Source organism: Scomber scombrus, chromosome 10 (genome assembly GCF_963691925.1).
Source record: "Scomber scombrus chromosome 10, fScoSco1.1, whole genome shotgun sequence".
Classification (NCBI taxonomy): domain Eukaryota; kingdom Metazoa; phylum Chordata; class Actinopteri; order Scombriformes; family Scombridae; genus Scomber; species Scomber scombrus.
In genome coordinates this window covers 22,571,246-22,591,470 of record NC_084979.1, presented here as the reverse complement: position 1 = coordinate 22,591,470, position 20,225 = coordinate 22,571,246, and the positions used below count along the sequence as shown (strand labels likewise).

General features: G+C 38.7%; 2 protein-coding genes across 2 annotated transcripts in view; one reads left to right on the top strand and one right to left on the bottom strand.

Moving 5' to 3' along the window:
• Nucleotides 1–1,642: 1,642 nt before the first annotated feature.
• LOC133987677 (sperm microtubule inner protein 11-like) lies at nucleotides 1,643–4,035 on the top strand. Its single transcript, XM_062427120.1, has 4 exons — nucleotides 1,643–1,733; nucleotides 3,487–3,660; nucleotides 3,780–3,903; nucleotides 3,987–4,035. Exons 1-4 carry the CDS (start codon nucleotides 1,643–1,645, stop codon nucleotides 4,033–4,035), a joined length of 438 nt encoding a protein of 145 aa, XP_062283104.1.
• Nucleotides 4,036–5,694: 1,659 nt separating this feature from the next.
• The window catches only part of LOC133988275 (adenylate cyclase type 6-like), a 40,826-nt gene continuing 26,295 nt past the window's right edge, over nucleotides 5,695–20,225 (bottom strand). The window contains exons 4-24 of the mRNA XM_062427870.1: nucleotides 19,431–19,580; nucleotides 16,933–17,054; nucleotides 15,963–16,074; nucleotides 15,693–15,820; nucleotides 15,441–15,599; nucleotides 15,164–15,305; nucleotides 13,929–14,057; nucleotides 13,785–13,813; nucleotides 13,508–13,655; nucleotides 13,317–13,414; nucleotides 12,555–12,642; nucleotides 12,336–12,452; nucleotides 12,078–12,236; nucleotides 11,747–11,922; nucleotides 11,319–11,345; nucleotides 11,168–11,197; nucleotides 10,904–11,036; nucleotides 10,458–10,721; nucleotides 10,157–10,361; nucleotides 9,883–10,007; nucleotides 5,695–8,698 (exon numbers count right to left, since the gene is read on the bottom strand). Coding sequence (XP_062283854.1) covers nucleotides 8,570–8,698; nucleotides 9,883–10,007; nucleotides 10,157–10,361; nucleotides 10,458–10,721; nucleotides 10,904–11,036; nucleotides 11,168–11,197; nucleotides 11,319–11,345; nucleotides 11,747–11,922; nucleotides 12,078–12,236; nucleotides 12,336–12,452; nucleotides 12,555–12,642; nucleotides 13,317–13,414; nucleotides 13,508–13,655; nucleotides 13,785–13,813; nucleotides 13,929–14,057; nucleotides 15,164–15,305; nucleotides 15,441–15,599; nucleotides 15,693–15,820; nucleotides 15,963–16,074; nucleotides 16,933–17,054; nucleotides 19,431–19,580 — 2,670 coding nt within the window. The 3' untranslated portion in view covers nucleotides 5,695–8,569. The remainder of the gene's footprint in view (nucleotides 8,699–9,882; nucleotides 10,008–10,156; nucleotides 10,362–10,457; nucleotides 10,722–10,903; nucleotides 11,037–11,167; nucleotides 11,198–11,318; nucleotides 11,346–11,746; nucleotides 11,923–12,077; nucleotides 12,237–12,335; nucleotides 12,453–12,554; nucleotides 12,643–13,316; nucleotides 13,415–13,507; nucleotides 13,656–13,784; nucleotides 13,814–13,928; nucleotides 14,058–15,163; nucleotides 15,306–15,440; nucleotides 15,600–15,692; nucleotides 15,821–15,962; nucleotides 16,075–16,932; nucleotides 17,055–19,430; nucleotides 19,581–20,225) is intronic.

Below are 20,225 nucleotides of genomic sequence, written 5' to 3'. Positions count from 1 at the left end.
AGAGAGAGAGAGAGAGAGAGAGAGAGAGAGAGAGAGAGAGAGAGAGAGAGAGTCCTCAGGCCGTTTTAGCTCCTGTCTCTGCAAAGCCGCCCCCCTCTAAGCCCACTGTATTCTGATGGTCCGATTGATTAACTCCTGGAGGCTTCGCAAACAAACAGTAGTATTTCACTTTTTTTTCTTGTTCTTTACTCAACATGTTCTTTACTGTCAAATACCTCCATACATTTTTGAGCTGAAATCAGATCCAAAATGTGAAAGTTGACAATGTGAACAGCCCATGAAACAACAACAAAGGCTACGAGGAACGAAGGAAGAAATGGAGGTTAAAGTGTTCAGAGCAGGCTGACGCTCTCTGGGAACATTTTAACATATATTAACCTCAGTTTGACCATGTTTAACATAAACATTCAAAATCATAACCGTATTAAAATAACAGAACATCACAAAAAGCATCTTATGTCCACTTTAATAAATACTTACCCCACAGGTACAAATGGCTACAATAGTTAACCCAGTATGGATGTGATCACCTCTGAAAGCACAAATTCAGCTTTAACACATCACAGTCATTGTTTCATTATAATGACCCACAATTACTTTTCTCTTTTTTGATTGGTGGTGCTCCTTAGGGTCCAGTCCAGGCCCGTCACTGGCCTTTCGGTGTAACAGAGTGAAGGGAGGCTGTATTTACATGAGCATACTGCAAGTTTTGAGAGTTTTCCTCAGCTAAGCAAAGTCAGTTTTAGTTTGTTTTTCTTTTCATTTTTGTGTTGATAAAGATCTATTGCTGGTTGCATGCTGTAGATAGATAATCTTATTTTAGCCTGAGTCTTCCTCCTACAAACCTTCCTTATCACTTCCTCATGGTAATACTTTAACATGCACTGACAAAGACAGTAAATGACTGATTTGTCCTTCTTCTTTGTCATAGTCACATTATTTCAGGCAGAATGTTTAAAGTCCTCGGTTTCCATTTGTAGTCTTGAGAAAAGTGGTGTGATAAAGGTCACTGAAATGTAAGTACTGTCTGTGATTTATGTGACCTGCAAAGTATCTGCTTATCACCAGCTGGCACCTGTTCCCATCCATTTGCTGTAATAACAACAGGTGTCACATTGTATTCTCCACAGTTTGGATATTAAGTTGTTCTGTGTCTCCAGCGTCATTTCATTGAGAACCAATAACCTGTGCAGCATTGTGAATTGATACAATTGATAAATTAAACATGTTTAAGTAACGGTTAGCTATGGTAACGGTAAGTGAAGAAGAAGGGAAAAAAAGAATATATATATATATATATATATATATATATATATATATATATATATATATATATATATATATATATATATATATATATATATATATATATATATATAATCAATACATATTCACAGTTTCACTATAGTTGTGTGTTTATACTGTTATTTTGTTTGTTTTGTTACATTTGTTATTTGTGTATTTATTGAGTTATAGTTTAATGAATTACAACCGCAGCTTGTTGCCATGGTTACGTCTAAACTAACCAAAAGTTGTGATTTATTTACATGCTGTTACTCTCTCTCTGTGTGTGTGACGTGTGTGCGTCTTCGTTGTAAGACTTTTTTTCATCGTGTCTACTTAAAGGCGAACTGTTACACACATGGCTTTCTTCGGTTTAACACATTTGGGTTGTCAAAACCCGATCGGCGATAAGTTGATAGTGAGTCCCAAAGGAGCGTCTCCGCCTCCGGGTAAGAAGAGCTGGAGCTTAGCTTAGCATTAGCTAGCTGCTGTAGATACATCCATTACAAAATAACTGTAAAACTGTAATCCGTTACAGTTACTGTAAAAAAATGTGTGTTTAAATTATAGTTACTTATGAAAATGTTGATGATTACAGAGGAGGTTGCTCAGGAGGAGGGTTTTTCCCTCATTTTTTAATATTTAACATACTAATACAGATATTGCTGTTTTAAATCCTTTGAAAACAATATTTATTTATTTATAAGATAAGATATTCCTTTATTAGTCCCACAATGGGGAAATGTGCATTGTTACAGCAGCAGTGGACAGCAAAATAGAATATAAGAGCAGCAATAATACAAGAATAAAGAACAATAAATAATAAGTATAAAAACATGGTATTGAGTGGTAACCAGAGGTATTCTTATTGCACAGATTAAAGTGAAAAAAGTGATATTTTGTAAATAAATCATGACATGGGATTAAATTGTGTCACAGTACCAATAAATCCCATGCCAGAATTTTTTCTTTTTTCATAAAATATATTTATTTTATATTTCAAAATCTACATGAACTAATGAATACATTTTCAAATGAGCAATACATTTTGCTTTATAAGAAATGATACTGAATGTCAGTATCCATGAAAAACACCTAAACTTAGACATTGGTGCTTAATGGGTATACTTACCCTAACAGCTGATAACATTTGTTAAAAAATTAGAAAAGCAATCAAAAAGTAATCAAATATAAAAAAGTTATATTACTTTGATTACGTCCTAATTGAAATAGTATACATTACTCATTACATTTTAAGTAGGGTAACTATTAATGTGTAACCTATTACCTTTTCCAAAGTAACCTTCCCAACCCTGCTCAAAACTAACAACAATAAGTACTCAATACTTCAAAATACTTTAATATGATAGTCCAGCAGGGTTATAGGTTGCTATTTGACATCAAGACCTCGAGAGAGACCTAAAAACAAGAGACATTCATACTCAGACAACCACACAATTAGCATACAAATATAACTTTAACTATTAGTCGATTAAATGTTGGATGTATGGCCAAAAAAAAGATTATAAAAACAACTGCAAGAGTCATAAAATTCATCAATGCTTTACATTGTAAGGCGTAAAACCCATTGAAACTTGTACAATCTCAAGGAATACACTCATGATAAAATACAACTTTAACTGTAACTTGATTGTGTCTTTTTTTTAAATAGCTATAGGCTCATAATCCAAGTGCCTGTAAAAGGCTGCCCACCCCTCTCACACAGGAGCAAGATACCCAGATTGTCCTGAGACATTTTGCAGGTGAAGCAGATCTCTGAGACGCTGCAGCTGATTGAAAAAACTGCGGCTGAATTTCAGTATTTGGTTCTCACTGCAGATGAAGAGAAGCTGCCCGACGCTCCTTTGTATAAATACTACGGCACACTCTATGAAATATAACCATCAAAGAAAGCCTGAGTAGATTTTCTTAAAGTGATTCTGTTGCTTTGATTTTAAATTGCTTTACTCTATTTTAATGAAAAGTTATGGCCTCAATATGCTGTGGAGATTTATTATGAAAGAAAAAATGATTAAAAAAATAAATATTTAAATGCATTTGGTTGGCTGATACTCAATTTTAAAATCTCTACTTTAAATGAGAATTTCCAAGAGTACATTTTAACAATCACATCAAACACTTTAGGCCTTGTTCAATAATCCTTCCATGCTATTAATGATCAGTCTGTACATTTCTTTACAGATGGTGGGGTTAACATCAGGGAAGGACTGCCTCCATCTCTACAGGAACAGCAGGGCCCCACGTGTATGGACGTGTGCAACGTGTACCACCAGCCACTGGCCTACGGCACCGACATACACCAAGGAAGCCATGAGCGATACAAGGAGATGGTCAAACGGGTTCAAACACCCAGATGTGAGTTTACATAAAGATACTAAACGTATAATATGGAGCACTGGTTCGGGATACATTAAACTGAGCAGTTGTAACACGAATTTAAAGTGATGAACGTCTCCGTCTCCTCTCGTCTCCAGCCCCTAACCAGCTGTACATTATGCCTCTGACGGACAGCCAGCAGTACGGATGGTTGATGTCCAAGAGTCCTGCACCGTGGACACAAGTCAAAAGGTTTCCCCGAAAGAACAGTGACATGACCAAGTAGGTAACATTTCAAAATCTAATATTGTCCTTCACATATTATCCAGATCTCTGTGAGTGTAATCCACCTGTTGCTTCCACAGGTTTGTTAAAGAAATGTCAGTGACAGACCGGGAGTTCAGCCTGTTCTGATAGACCTCTCCGTTTTTCTTCTTCTTCTTCAGTTATATTACACACACACAAACACACACACACACACACACACACACACACACACACACACACACACACACACACACACACACACACACAACACACACACACACACATTCGCCTATAAACATTCAAAAGAGAAGCAGCATCAGTTCAGCTTTTTTTTTTTTTTTTTTTAAAGTGAAGTATGTTTTTAAGCTGTCTCTCGAACAATGCTTCTTTAGAAATTTAGTCTGGAGGTTCCAATATTCAGAATAGTGTTATTATGTTGGACATAAAAAATGTAGAGGCTACCTAAAAGGTTACAAAACTCGTGATCTACAAGCAAGATTTGAATTTATCAAATCACATTTCGAGTCATATTACAAGTCAATTTGGCATAGATGGTAAGATTAGAAGTCATTTTGGAAGGGTTACTGCAGGTTCCCAACTGGAGTAGTCTATAGTGAGACTTTACTGCCCTCTAGAGGACAAAATAACTACTTCTGAATTTTGACTTTTTGTGAATAGCTGGAAGATGAGTTAAACCCTTTACATACTGTTTAGGGTCAAATTTGACCCATTTTTACATTTGAGAGCTGTAAAAACACCACATACACATTTCTTTTAGTCAGACTTTTCATAATGTGACCCACAGTATACAAATATGGAAATAAAATGCATATTTGTTTATATTTTTGTGCATGCGAATGTAGACATTTTTTTTAATAAAATAAAAAAATCACCATTCAAAAATTGTAGTATTCTTCATATTCTACAAAATGTTCTACTGGATAGTGAATAGGGAGTTTTAATCAAACATCTATGAATGACTGATGGGGAAATGTATACATGTGAATTAGTGTAGAGACTAATTATGAGTCAGAATATGAACAGTATGTGAGGTTTAAAATGCAGCAAGTGTTTAGTTACTGGCTCATGGGAGATTCCTTACCTGATTGACAACAGGGGCCTGGAGCACAAACACTGTGAAGTTCAAGGAGATTTCATCACTCAGCAAACAAACTTAATAGTATTGTTTCAAAACATTCATTCTACATTTAGCGGCCAACACATCACACAAAGAGTTCATGGTCACTTATTTCTAATGGAGCAGGAAATGGAAATGGAAAGAGGAGAGCTTTGGAATCGCAATTTGGTGAAAACCGTTAGGACTTGCGGCATCTAGACTGACAGTAAATGTAACCCCATTCCTGCATGTTAGAAAATGAATAAAACTCAGTTGTAATTTTCACCAGTTCCACAAGCAGGTATGTCAGGGTCTGAGCTCCTAACACAACCTGGCACCAAAGATGCACTAATTATATACAGGTGGCTCGAGTTTCAAAATGTTATAGGCTAAGACTTAAGTGTCCTGCAGATGGTGCAAATTGGCACATGATGAACAGAAAATCATCTTTTTAAATGTTCATTACAATTACTATAATCTACTTTTGAGATTTTAGTGGTGGAAAAGCTTGAATAGTCAGAATAGTCACTCAGTACATGCAGAATCTGAATGAATGCTTTTAAAATTTATAAAAAGCTGTGACTATTAAATATGTATGTGTATATTGAGCCACTTTCTACATCTGTTAGAAGAATGGAAAAATAACATAAAACATCACAGTAAATATATGAACACACAAAACAGCCATTGATTTTTTTTATTTTTTCTTCAAGGGGAAATGTTATTTTTCTCTTTGTCATAGTCCTCAACTCTTCTTGTCCTTCAGCTTTGCAAAAAAAAACAAAAAAACACACTCCCCATTTCAACTCCTCCAACTCAGGGAAAATACAAATAAAACAAAACAAATACGGAAGGATTCATCAGGCCTGAGCAAAACACTGTTTCAGTAGTATGGGGGCAACCTTCCTCCCCACTCCTGCTCCCTCCCCACTCCCCCCCCACCCACCCCCAAAAAAAACATCCCAAGAGTTAACAATCAACACAAGTCTATGGACAGCCAATAGAAATAGAATACATACAATGCACATTTTTATAAACTCATGTCCATCCTATAAACTCTTTGCTTATATGAATCACTCTTCATTGGTCACAGTTCACTTGATAGTTTGTGATCTCCACTTACATTACTGTCCTCTGGTGTTCCCACCACGCCAGAGGCCAAATATCATTGCACAGGAGGGACCAATAGCACAAGGCTGCGTGAGCTGGCTTTGGTACAAACATGATCAACTGTTGGTTTGCCATTGTTGAGTGTGGCGGAAGAGCTAAGTCAGGGCTGAGTCTCCCAATTATGAAAAAAACAAACAAACAAAACAAAAACAGGTGAAGCCGGAGAAACAAAGATAATGGCGACGATGAGATGTTAACTGAAAGTATTTTCGACAAGCCCTTATCCCTTTCTCTCCGTTCAAACATCAGCAGTCCAGACAGGGCAAGCAGGCACAGTTCCTGTTTTAGTGTTATACTCTATGATCTGTTTTATATTAACTTAAGGCAATCAAACTCAGCAATTAGTACGTCCACTTTGTTGCTGAAAGACTGAGAGTGGAGGCAGGGGGACGGGGGTATAATACTAGAAATGAATGAAATGAATCTGAAAGATACACGTAGGCCTACTACTTGTGCCTTGTCCACTCCACCACATAGCGTAATACCATGGATGAGGATTATGTTCTGTTTAATGTGTGGAAGGGAGAGGTCACCTTAAAGCCTGACTGAGATTTACAATACTGCAGTAGTGGCATAAATTTGAAAAAAAAAAAAAGAAAAGCACAGTGAATCATCTGTATGTGTGTTCACTGCTATGCTTATGTGAGCATACACCACTCGGGTTCTGCTGCAAAGGCAGCTAATGGTTATTACTTACTATACATGATCACATCTATCGCCAGTTGAAATACTGTATTGTACATTAGGATTTAACCGCAGAATTCATTGGCTGCAGTTGATCAGTTGGTACCAGTGAGCTTGAGCTTTACAACTGGCATTTTACAAGAAAAGCGTGCTGGTCTTTGATCCTTTTCATTGGAATGGAATCATCATAATAAGCATAATAATTAATCAGAATCATCATAATAATAATAATAACAACATTAAGAATATACAAATGATGGATACAGAAGTGATACAAAATACCCTACGTTAAAACAAACAAAAATGAAAACAAAATACCACAATCAGACATGCTTCGAAGCGGTTATGTTTGGCAAGAAAGCAGTTTTGTTGTATCATAAAAACCTCACAGTGAAAATAGTTATGCCCCTTCAGGATTACAAAGCACAGTATTCAGTCAAAATCAATATATATTTCTCTCCTTCATCTATTTCTTCTTCATAGAAGAATCAGGCTTTGTGGTACCACTGCGCTGAAATCCGAGGTTTCCCCCCCTGATGGCTCTGGAACAACTCGCTGATCTAAGTTCCTTCATTTCCATTTGCACCAAAAAAAACTTCTCTGCAAGGGAAGGAGCAGTAGATGATGATATACTCATAGGGCTGAAACCAGCTGTATTCTGGCTGCTCAAGCTCTAAAGAACCAATCTGACATGAAACGAGGTTGAAGAGGATCCTAATCCTAGCTGGAACTACTTCTACTCCTCAGAGAGTGGAGATAAAAATATAGATTTCAGATATCACCTTCAGAGAACATCCTTAGTCATCTTTAATAATTTTGTCCAGAGGTTGAGGGCAATATAATAATTTAGACTTAATGTGATTAGCTCTTTGCTGCCTGAATGACAGACAAAATTATATTATTGTACGTATTTTATGATAACAATGAAGCAGTCGTTGCTGCCAGCAGTTGGGCAAAAGGACAAAGGGTTCAGGCCTCCTGCCTAAAAAACAGAGGCGGTGATCATTGCTGACTTTAGCGAGAACATATCAAACATGTCTTGCCTTGCTTTTTGTAAATACTTTAGTCTTTGGTCAATATATTCCTCCTCATTTTATACATATATTCATACACACACAAATATGCATGTACATACACACTTATAAACGTGTAATAAACTGGATATTTGTGCACGTATGTATTCACACTTTTTTCATAAAGGACCTTTTGCACAAAAACATCGAGATTGAAATAAATAATTAATCCAAGAAACAAAATATGAGTACCTGTTCATAATTCATGTGAAATAAAAATTACAGGAAAAAAAACAAAAAACAAACACAAAGTAAAATAAAAAGTAGCCTTATGTACAGCGTTAATCTTCTTTTGACACAGGCTAAAAGGCGTTGTTTTAAATAAACAGACTTTGCATCTTTCAAGAAGCCTGAGAGAGAGGCTAGACATGAGAAAAACACTTGTCCTTCAACATGTATGTGGGCCAAAATGGCTGTCAAACGAGAACATTTTCCTCTCATCAAGAACACTTTTCCTTTTAAAGTCTTAAAAGTTTTTTTTCTTCCTTGCTTGGGATTCAAGTGATGGCGTTTTTTGTTGTTGTTGTTGTTGTTTTTTTTGGAGTTTTTAGCCATTCGCTCACACTGTGAGTCCTCGCTCAGTGGTGCTGTGTCCTTGCAGTGGGGATCGTCAAAGCATCTGCTGTCGCCATGGCTGCTAACTGTTGGGTGGCCCGTCGTTCAGGAAGTAGGTTGTCATTTCCCCTTTACCTTTGACTTTAACGACCCCGCGGTACTCCAGCACGTACCCTTTGTTTACAAGCACCTGGTAGAGGTCTGTCGTCACCTGAGAGCAGAACGGGAGAATGCGTATTTACATTAAAGTTGCAGCAACATTTCTTTTATTACTTAACTCTAGTTAAAATAGTGGTAACAAAAACGTGATAAACCCACTGTAGGTTCCTTGCCCAGCACCAGACAACACACAAAGTTAGCGACTAGCTGGTGAGCATAGCGGAGCACTCAGAAGCTACATAGACAGATATTTCCCTAAGGAGTTGGTAAAGATTTATAGATTATAAGATTTAAGAAACATTGTCCTTTATTGGCTGTGATATTCATATACATAATAACAGAAATTCCTCTTTGACACAACTCAAAGACAGAGGCAGACAAACGTAGCAATAACAAAGCAGAAACAGTAAATAAGGTCGAAAGGAAGAGTGAATACAGGACTTAGATTCATCAGGTGGACAGAAACACGACTCCAGATGAATGCTAATCTTGCACTGTGTCTGTTGCATGTATAAATAAGAACCTGTTTGCCATATCAACTTTATCCAGTGATAATACTGTATGTCAGTGTTGTTATGTAGTGGCCAAAAAGAAATACTTATTGCAGGTTTGAGGATTATACTGCTCTGTCATATATTATCCTTTACATATTAAACTTGCTGTGGATGTTAGATATCAGTGTTCCTTACCATTTAACACAAATTTACCTTCAAAATATAGCAGATAGGTCCGGTATGAAAGAGCTTACTCTTAAAGGTTTTACTCTAACTCTACAGCACCAGGCAAAAGTCTGGACACACTTTCTCTTTCAATGGAATAGGAAGGTGTGACCAAACTTTTTACTGGTACTGTACTTGCTCGGCTACCGTCTTTGCTTTATTGCTAAGTGTTTTTTGAATGAGCTGGCTTCTTGAGAGGTTGAGTGCCACTATTGGGGTATTCTGGTATGCTGACCATGTAATTGCAATATCACAGTTTGAGTCAGATTTGTTGCACGTTATTCCCTCTTTTCTCTTTCTTCTCTTATTTCCTGACTGACTCTAATGTAGCCAAAAGTGTCTAAAAAAAACTTATTACAGTAATCTAACCAGGTATCAATCAGTCAATAATTTGTAGTAATTCTGTATAGATATTAAATGTATAGATATTAAATGTGGATTCAAATTCAATTTATTATATGATATATATTTTATTTCATTTTCAAAAACGTCACTTTGAGTTGAACTTGAATCGTACCTGTATGCAGTCAGGTACACCTGTGCTGTCCATGCGACTGGCCACATTGACTGTGTTTCCCCAAATATCATATTGAGGCTTCCGCGCCCCAATGACCCCTGCTACCACTGGTCCAATGTTCAGACCTGGAAATTGAAGGAAAAAAGTGTTAAACTGTACCAAAAAATAATTTTAAATAACTGAAAAACTTTTAATTTTTGTGATTTTGAAACATTTGAACCTTTTTCTGAATTCTACATGCTGCTTCAGAGAGATAGCAGTTACTTAACCTCACCTATCTTCATCTGGAAGTTGTTGAAGGAATGCTCATTGATGTATTTCATCTGCTCCCTCAGTCTCATGGCATAGTCAGCCAGAGCAATAATATGTGAACGGCCCTCCTTGTCGTAGGTGGAGTCGTTGAGACCGGAGGCCGCCATGTAAGTGGAACCAATGGTCTTGATCTTCTCTAGCTGCCTGTATTTCTCTTCACTGATAATCTGAGATGTGAAAAAATAAAAAAACAGCAAATGTCAAATCTACACTTTCCTGTAGAGATGACGACTCTCTGAGTTTTACAAATTCACAAACTTTACCTCATCGAAGTCAGCAATGATTTCGTTGAGCAGCCGGAGACACTCCACTCCCTCGTTGTTGGCCTCCAGCTCCACGTAGAACTCTGAGAAGTTGCTGATGGAGGCAAACATGACAGCCACACACTCACAGGACTGGTAGTACAGCTCGTCGTTACGCCGCTCACGAGCCAGGAAGTGAGCAGCTACGTCCTTAGGCAGAATATTATGGAGGAGACGACGATTGTAGGCTTGTAGTTCCTCCATCTCCTCTTTCTCCTCTGTGGCCTGAGAGAGGAGGTTCCTTATTAGATATTTTTATCAGCAAATACATTCATAAGACATCATGTTTCTTTGAGAGCCAGCAGTCCATCAACAGTTTGTTAATTGATGCACAACTCTGAGGCTTTTGCCACAGTGTGAGCAGTTAAAATGGTCAGATGATGCCCTCTAGTGGACACAGTAGATACCTGTAATTTCCACAGGAAGTCGAGGCGTGCAGTAGATTCAACCTGCTGGGCGTGCAAGTACAGTGCCAGGACAAAGACTGTGAGAATCACTGGAGTCATGACCCTCAGGGACACTTTGGTCACAACAAATGGGCTGCAAAGAGACGGATGAATGGTCAGATTAAAATAAGGAAGATTGTGTGAACTGTGAAAAAGAAGAATTAATGCTAGAATGATAGAATAGGAGATGAAAGCCTCCAAAAGTGACACTGAATGTAATCTTACCACTGGTTTGTAGTTTCATTGAAACTGGACCTAAATGTACACACATTAAAAAAACAATTCTGGTCAACACGAACAAATTAAACAAACAATAGTTATAATATTAATCAATTTGAATGGCAGATAACTAATTAATACAAATGAAATTTCTTACCATTGAGCACTAGTTTCATTTAAATCACTGAAAAGAGAAAAAACATATAATTAGAACAAATAATCAAATATACAGAAGTTTGACCTACAACTTAACTAAAATGGTATCTTCAAGGTACCAATACCAATATCAAAACCATCATTTGGTAAATATAAATTAATGGTCAATGCATCAGGGTTAAACAAATAACTCTATCTAGATAAAATATAGTCTAAAGTTGAAAAGGTTTACAGTAGGAGATATCTGATCAAAGAATGAGTAGAAAAGACACTCATCAATAGTCTGCAGAAAATGAATATTTCAGTTGTTTTTGAAGCTCGATACCAAACCCCACATCTGAGACATGAAGAAACTATCAGTACAAATTGAGAAAAAGGTCAACACAAACAACATAAATGTGTTTCCTATATCCATCCTGCTGCACTTACATGGCATTGGAGGTGACAAAGAGGTCTGCGTTGTCGAATAGTGCTACTTGTGGCCACTCCACCAGCAGCAGGAAGGTGAGCTGGATGAGCAGCATGAGGGCCAGCTTCCCTATGCTGCTGATCTGCAGGAACACCGAGCAGGCCAGCAGCGTCAGCAGCACACTGTAGCTGAAATACTGGTGCAAAAAAACAGGAGAGCGGCATCACAAAGAGGCGATATCAACAACAGATCTCACAGATGCAAATGTGACATTTCCTTTCTGTTTCGAAATGGCGGTTGCGTAGGGGAACACAAACGGTGACATACAATGAACTCCGAGTAGTGACTCACCTCAGGAAAGGGGCAGGAAGGGCCTTGGCTAGGACAAATCTCGAGACCCCCTTCAATAGACACATTCAAGCTGCGGATCACACATGGCGTCACCATGGCTGCAGAAGTGTTCAGCTTCTCAGCGACGCACTCCGCTAAGCTCTTGGTGTCACAGGCAAACTGCGAGCATATACTCAGTATGATTTTCAACATACGTGTTTCATATAATGCATGAATCTGTCATCTTGTTGTTTGGGTTAGCTTTTACTTTGATCTTACCATATTGACGAAGGCAGAGATGAAGACGAGGATAATGGTTAATACTCCAACCAGTGTGCTGTTGGTGCGAGACTGGACAATCTTCTTTGAAACAGTCTGCATTGCAGCCGGAAAGAGCTACAAGACGGAGTAGAGTGAAAACAAAGTATTAACATTTTAGTTCAATATCAGTGAATATTAGCAAAAGATTAGTTTGTGTGTATTGAGAAGTTCCACTACCTTGATGCAAGAGTATATGGCACAGATGAAAAGGATGTTGGCGAGTATGATGAAGATACTGATGTAGATTCCCAGCATGACCGGGGTGCTGCAAGGAAGAATACAGAGATACAGTTCACATCAAACCTGTTTGCTTCAGATTGGGGTTAAACTGAGCTACAAATATTAAGACTTTTCAAGCCTATAGTTTGTTTGCTCTGGTCTGAGTTAGTGGACAAGCTGGTAAAGTTGTTGCTTTGCCCACTTGGTTCAGTTTGTGAACTGAAATTCACTCTTCTCATTGGTCAGATATGTCTGTCTGAGCGAGAACATGAACACAGGAAGAAGCTCCAATTTCTCAAATATCAAGAATGCAATGCACTTTGCACAATTTATTCTCCAACTAGCCGCTCACAACTTTTTCACTCATCTGCAATCAAATATGCAAAGCACCCGTGGCTACAGGAGACATTTAGCTCAAACATGCAGAGTACGCCTTGGTTAGCTAGGTCAGATCAAGGTGGGATTACATTCCCACCACAAACAAACTGCTTCAGAATTAGTGACCAGGGTGAGACCACTTCCTGTGTTTGATGTGGTTGTTTTGGTCCGCACACGAGTACAATCACTGTTTTCAGATCTGCCCAAAGAATCGTACAAAAGGGGGAAAACAAACCAGAGTCTGATACTCAGAGACTAAACAAAGCAGGTTTTAAAGCACCCTTAAAACACATACAGTACACACTGGAGGATCTACAGTATGTGAATATGTGAAGTACTCACTGTGGAAAGATAACAATCTGTATGAAGGATATGAAGCAGAATACTAGCAGAGTACAGGCAACATAGCCTCCAAAACGATCGTCCACCTTCTTGGAATACTGAAATAGGAAAAAACAGGGACGAAGAGAGTGATTTGAGAGCTTGTGGTTTTAAAAATGCATAAGATGATAATCAAGAGTCACAGTTTGAACCTTTTTCTCCAAGCTAGAGGTCTGAAAGGTGAGCAGGAACTTCTTTACATGGTCTTTTCTTAGCTGGTCGATGCTGCGAGCGTCGATGGCTCGTCCCAAAAATTCATCCACCTCATCTTCTGGGTTCATGGCCTCCTGAACACCACGGCTGAAAAAAAGGGAAACACAGAAGAGCAGAAGAGGAGAAGAGGAGAAACAGAACAGAAAGTGTTGAAGAGGTTAGTTAAATCCAGTAAAGCAGTTTTCACATGTGCACACCTTAAGAGTCAATACTCACTTGTCTTTACTGGAGGTCTCATCAATCCCCTAAAGAAGAGAGAGAATATGGCAATAAGAAGCTGAAAGAAGGATTCTTAAAAGCATCACACATAAAAAATGTGACTCTACCAATGTGAAGGGATGTGTGGATGTTAAATCTCACCATTTGTCTGAAGACTTTTGAGTCTTTGGTCCTGGAGAAGGTTCTGTCAGGGACCCATCGTGGTATCAGCCCCTCGTTAGAGTTCGCTCTCGTCCGCTGCATCTTAGCCATCATCGCCTTCTCCTCCTTCTGCTCAGGGAGAAAAACATGAAGATTTGAGCAGTTGTTCTCACAACAGCCAGTGAAAAACAAAACAAGTGACTGAATACACTAAGAAAGGTTCTTAAAGTGGCGTTATAGTCCATTCAAGGTCTAAAAGATGACTTCATTCACAAATCTCTTGCCTCTCATCACTTAAGATTATGCCTCTGTGGTTCTGCTTCCTTCACAAGTTATTACTCGATTTGTTACATATTCTTAAGTCATTTAATATCTTAAAGGGCTGTTCCTCTTTTTGTTTGCATCAACTAATCATCTACACTTATTTGCTTTTATTGCGAGTTAGATGAGAACACTGATATGAAGCAAATTGAAGCAAAGCGAATAAATGTAGTTCTCAAAATTATTCCTTTAAGCATATCCAAACCTTCTCTAATTCCCATTTGGGAATCAACAACAAATCAATGACTTCTGTATAAAACTGATCAGCCTATTCTTTATGTTACATTCACTGTCACCAGTCAGCTGGCACCTCATTAATGCCAGCTCTGGACAAAAGAAAAAGTTACGTTATCTTGTTAAAATACCTGAAAAGTATATATTTTTCTTCTCCCTTATCTCTATGAATAGGGACATATTTTTAATTTCAAAAGTTTAACTGCTGGACACAGGATGTCTCCTACTTCACTGAAAAGTTCATCCTCACTATATTTGTACTTCAGGTTTTCACATCACACTTGCATAAATTGCATATTGGACCACGGTTGGCCTAAAACTAGATGTGATGTCACAAATCATGTCCTAAACAAGGTGAGCACAGATAAACGTTCTACTTTCTGCAGATGTGTGCAGAAAGCCTTCTAGTTTCAATTTCTGCACGTACATACATCATTCTGCACAGTGAAGCTCAAACATCCACGTTCACTAACAAGAAGATAATCTTGACTGGTGAATTTGAAGCATCTGACTCCACTTAGTTACTGAAGGAATATTTACTATATCTGTCAAATATTTTAGGCCAATTTTAGCCTCAATTTTAAAAAAACTTCCATCAGTGTTTCAATTCCATTAAATCCATATTTTATCCTCCTCCTCATTATGTCCTCATTGAGGTTTGTATGCTTTTGTGCACTGACCCGTTTTTGGCTGCAGCCGAGGACCAGAAAGGTCTCGATGCTGTTCTCCTTCAGATATGCATTCCTCTCGCCTCCAAAGCCTGGCTCCACCTCGTAGTCTCCGTTAAGATACTGCAGGGTGGCCTTAGTGATGTGGATCCGTCTAGCAAGGACAAAGACACCAGAAATTCAATACCTGCGTGTTTGTGTGTGTGTGTGTGTGTGTGTGTGTGTGTGTGTGTGTGTGTGTGTGTTCATGTTTGCATGTGCAAATAGGTGTGTGACCCTGTGGCTTTACCCTGCTTTGCCTCCTGCCTCCATGTGATTGGCCAGCGTGACATCGTTAGACCACACATCAAACTGCCACTTCCTGAGTCCCAGCACGCCGCAGTGCACGCGCCCGCTGTGAATGCCGACGCGCATGTTAACGTTGACCCCCGTCACCTCACGCACCAGCCTGCAAACACACATCCCGCAGGGTCAGCGTCTCGTCTGCAGCAGAAAATATCTCCAAAACAAACACTTTTGCAAACACAGGTATTATACTCACGAGATGGCTTCGATCATGTCGACGCCCATCTCCACACAGCAGTGGGCATGGTCGGCTCGAGGTTCAGGCAGCCCCGACACACAGTAGTAACAATCTCCCAAAATTTTAATACGTAGACAGTGGTTCTCCTGGGAAAGAGGGGCAGAGCAAGAGACAGAAAAAAAGAGGACATAAGAGGAAGAAAAAATGAGGTTGCAAAGTGTCTGTAAGGTGCCTCAGAAGAAATAAAATTAAAGGAATAGTTCAACAAGTTCAATTGCGGCTTCTTACCGACGCCAGCTTGTCAAAACGGGCAAAGAGTTCATTGAGTGTCATGACCAGCTCCTGAGCTGTGCACTGAGAGGCTAGGCTGGTAAAACCCTCGATGTCTGCAAACAGAATACTGAGGACGAGATCAAGAGGTGGAAAGAAAGAGAGGTTTAGAAAGACAGAAAGATTATTAATCCTCCACTTGATAGATATTTTCAGTTAGTTATATTATATTGATGATATATTTCATCACTTCACAGCAGCAGCATTGCCTTGCGTTACTATCAGGGCTGCTAACCTTGAGAGCGGCAGGAAGTTTGACCTTAAAGTCTTCTGAAGGAGATTCATGCAAGTCTAAAGTGTGTGTGTGTGCGTGTGTGTGCGTGTGTGTGTGTGTGTGTGTGTGTGTGTGTGTGTGTGTGTGTGTGTGTGTGTGTGTGTGTGTGTGTGTGTGTGTGTGTGTGTGTGTGAGAAAGGAAAGGAGAGAGGAAACTGTGTGCAGTGTGTTTGCTCAGTGCTGTAATTGAATGTGTGCTGAAGTTCTCCATCTTTGGGGATTATCTTATCTTGGCTGCTGGTGATTAAGTATTCCCTCACTAGTGTTAATTAGCCTCCACTCTGCCAAACCACTCTACCCTCCTCTGACTCTGTGAACGTGTGTGTGTGTGTGTGTGTGTGTGTGTGTGTGTGTGTGTGTGTGTGTGTGTGTGTGTGTGTGTGTGTGTGTGTGTGTGTGTGTGTGTCTGTGTGTGTCTGTGTGTGTCTGTGTGTGTGTGAATCTCATTAAGAATTAGGAAAAAAATGTTTGCTTTGTGTTGAATTTTGTATTTTCAAGTTTTGATCATGAGATGATGAACTACAGTTACTTCCTTGTATGTCATATCAAGTCCTAAAGGAGTATCCTGCATAAAAAATGTAAACACTTAAGTGACTAAATTCTTAATTCACGGTTAAATCATAAAAAGAGAGACGGCCAAGTGACCAGGCTGACCTGACATTGTCATGTTTCTGGATATAGATCTTATGGAACATCATGTCTTCCTTCTTGGCATTGATGTCAGCTTTCATCTCCATGGCAACGTGCCTTGGCAACACTGAAAGCAACAGACGCTCCTGGAAAGCACACACACAAAAAAAGAACAGAAACAAAATGCAGATTGTGTCATTCATAATATTATTGTCTGTCTGCAACATGTCAAGTGTCCTCAAGTGCGTGTCACGTGGCAGCGAGTTTGAGTTTTACGGAAAAGCTATGTTTTTAAAAAAAAACTAACCCACTGATATTTTGACAATGTTAACAATATATATTGGTGATATAGCCTCTGTGTCTGAGTCCACTGTGTTATTTAATGGTGTTTGTAAAGGCCATGAAAACCTAATTTCTCAATAAAGTGCTTAATATGAGCGATGGGGTTCAACGTTAGTACAAAGTCTCCTGCCAAATTTCAAACAGTTTATTTAAAGTGAGAAATGAGTGTTTGTTTTGCCTGTGTACCACTTACTGGGGAAAAAAGATGGGAAAAAGTGATGTACTTCTGTGCACCAATCAGGATTTAGAAATAGTTGACTCAAAATCTGATGACAGGTTTGAGGTTGTTTAGTAATGTTGCGAGGCCACGTCAATCAAATCTGATCCAACCACAAATACACAGCCCTCGTGAAGCTGGCTGGCAAAGATTCGTAGTGTTAAACTCTTGATATATACTTTAATAATATTACTCAACTTGACTGTCACTTATTTAGTCATCAATATTTAACACCATAGATGAATCTCACAATCTAAATGAAAGTTTTCAGGTGCTGTGATGAGGGTCAAATGAGGGTAGATGACATGTAACAAAAATCCCTGGTTAGACTCAAATAGGGACTTACACCTCAACCCCACCAGTACAACCCCACTCTTGTTAATGCAGCTATCTGACCTAATATAGATGTCACATCATATTGAGCCATGAAAAACCTTCAGCTTAACTTCAAGTAAGTGGTGAATGTCAGATTTTAGGGGTTACACCCCTCTCTCCGAATCAAAGAGGAAGTTCATTTTTCAACACTTTCCATTTTGCACCAAAGCAAGGAATGATCGTGCATCGATATGCCGGATCGGTATTGGTACCAGAAACGGAGCGAAGCCTCCAGCTGCACTGATAAACTATTACATGACTTGACATGTCCCTCTCTGCATCACCTATCAATTTGGCGGTTTGTTTAAACTCTGATGCATGCTTCACTCCCAGGAGAGGATATCCACCATCATCACTCCCCAATATTTCTTTCCCTTTCTGTGTGTGTTTCCTACGGGGAGTGATGAGGTCAGAGCTTAGACGTCAAGCATTAATTATTGCTGGTCTGCTTTCACATGTAAATAATCTTTTTTACTTGAGTTAACTGACTGAACTGAAACCTTTTGAAGCAGATTGGATATCAGCTGATGATTGACCCAATCTACATTAAGCCCAGTTTATTCAAATTGGATCAGCTCTCTGTATCAGAAAATATATACCTATATTATATAATATATATATATATATATATATCGTTGTCACTTTAAATCGATTAACAGAAATAATTGTTATGTTTTGATTTCTACAATAGTGTCAATTTTAAAGAAAACATGAACACAAAATACATTTGCAGCTCAAAATTTGGTATAGGCACTAATTATAAAGTAATACCTAACAGTATGTAAAGGTTAAACATGTTAAGTTAGCCCGGTTTAATCTACAAGAGTTTTCTGACAGCTCATGTAACATGTTTTGCTCAGACAAAGGAAATAAACTCCTGATGAGTGGAAAGCAGTTGAAATCATCTTCTGACGTCATTACTACAGAGATGCACAAGGGACCGAATCACCTGTCAAGCAGCCAAGAATCACTACTGAATGTCCTGATGAGGAGCTCAAACTGACCGGATACTAACAGCTGTGGGGGAAAAAATAAGTCTAGTTGTTCCCAAAAGCCTGACAGAAGAGCGTGTGAGTATGAGACTAATAAACAAAATTAAGAATTAACTGCACTTGAAAAAAAAACATACTTGGACAAGCTACACAAAATGTGGGATTTATGTTTTGCTTTAATGGAGGATTTTCACGGGTCATTCTTTTGTTAGTATCTCTAGGAATCTTTCCCAACAGGATGAGTCTGAAAATGTTTCGTATTCTCTCAGAAAGCAGGCATTGGAAAAGGAAAAAGTCTTATATTCAGGGCAGTATGGTAATAAATACACAGAGGGGTGGTGGAGCGAGTCGTCCACGAAGTTCCTCGTATCCTCAGCTCCTCCAGACTCCATTTCGAAGAATTCTGGTTGAAGTGTGTGTATGTGTGTGAATGAGCATTAGAAACTCATCAGCGTATGAATGCGTATGAATGGGTGAATGTTGGCATGTAGTGTAAAGCGCTTTGAGTGTTCATAAGACTAGAAAGGCGCTATATGTAATGTATGTATTATATGTATCCCATATAAATAAATGTGCATGTGTGTGTGCAGGCCTACCTGTTGTTGATTCTCCCTCTGCAGATGTAGTCTGGCCTGGATGTATCCTCTGGTCTCCTGGAAGGCTTGTCTCTGGGAAACCTCAGCGGGGTAATGGGTGCAGATTCCAATGATGTTAGTGCACAGGAAGATCAGGACATTAGCACTCACCTGCAAAGGAGGAGAAAAAGAAGAGAGAGAGAAAGAGGAATAAAAAGGTGGTCAAGAACAAGAGGAAGAAAGAGAAACTCTGAATGTGATGTTCCCACATCATGATGATTTAAGCATAACAGGAAGCAGGTTAAAAGTGACAATGCTGTCTCATTAAACTAGACTTGTCAAATGTGTTTATTGTACTTGTTGTTGCTTCTGGGACCAAATGGTTTCATGAGTCAGTCTTTACTGAATAAAATGGATCAAATGTGCTCATTTAAATAGTGTAAATCAGTTATTTTATCTTCTAAACATGCCAGGACTTTTTTTCTGTGGGTTTAAACTTCACAGTAAAGCTGTCAGTTGACGGGTTTCATTGAGATCGATAAAGATAGGCCTGCAGTGCATCTCAGGTGCTCGACTTTACCGGGAAATCCTTGCATAAAAAGACATAAAAAACATTATCTGGTGACTTTTATTAGACTCTTTGTAAAGATTAAATTATGATTCAAGTGAAGTGGTGTGAAATTTCATTGCTCTGTTTACTCCTTTTCTCAAATATTCTGTATCCCTGTCTCTAACCAGAGTATACTGTATGTATAGTGCATTTACATCAGTGCATCAACACGATTACAAGACAATGTGTTTAGCTGTGAATCAGTT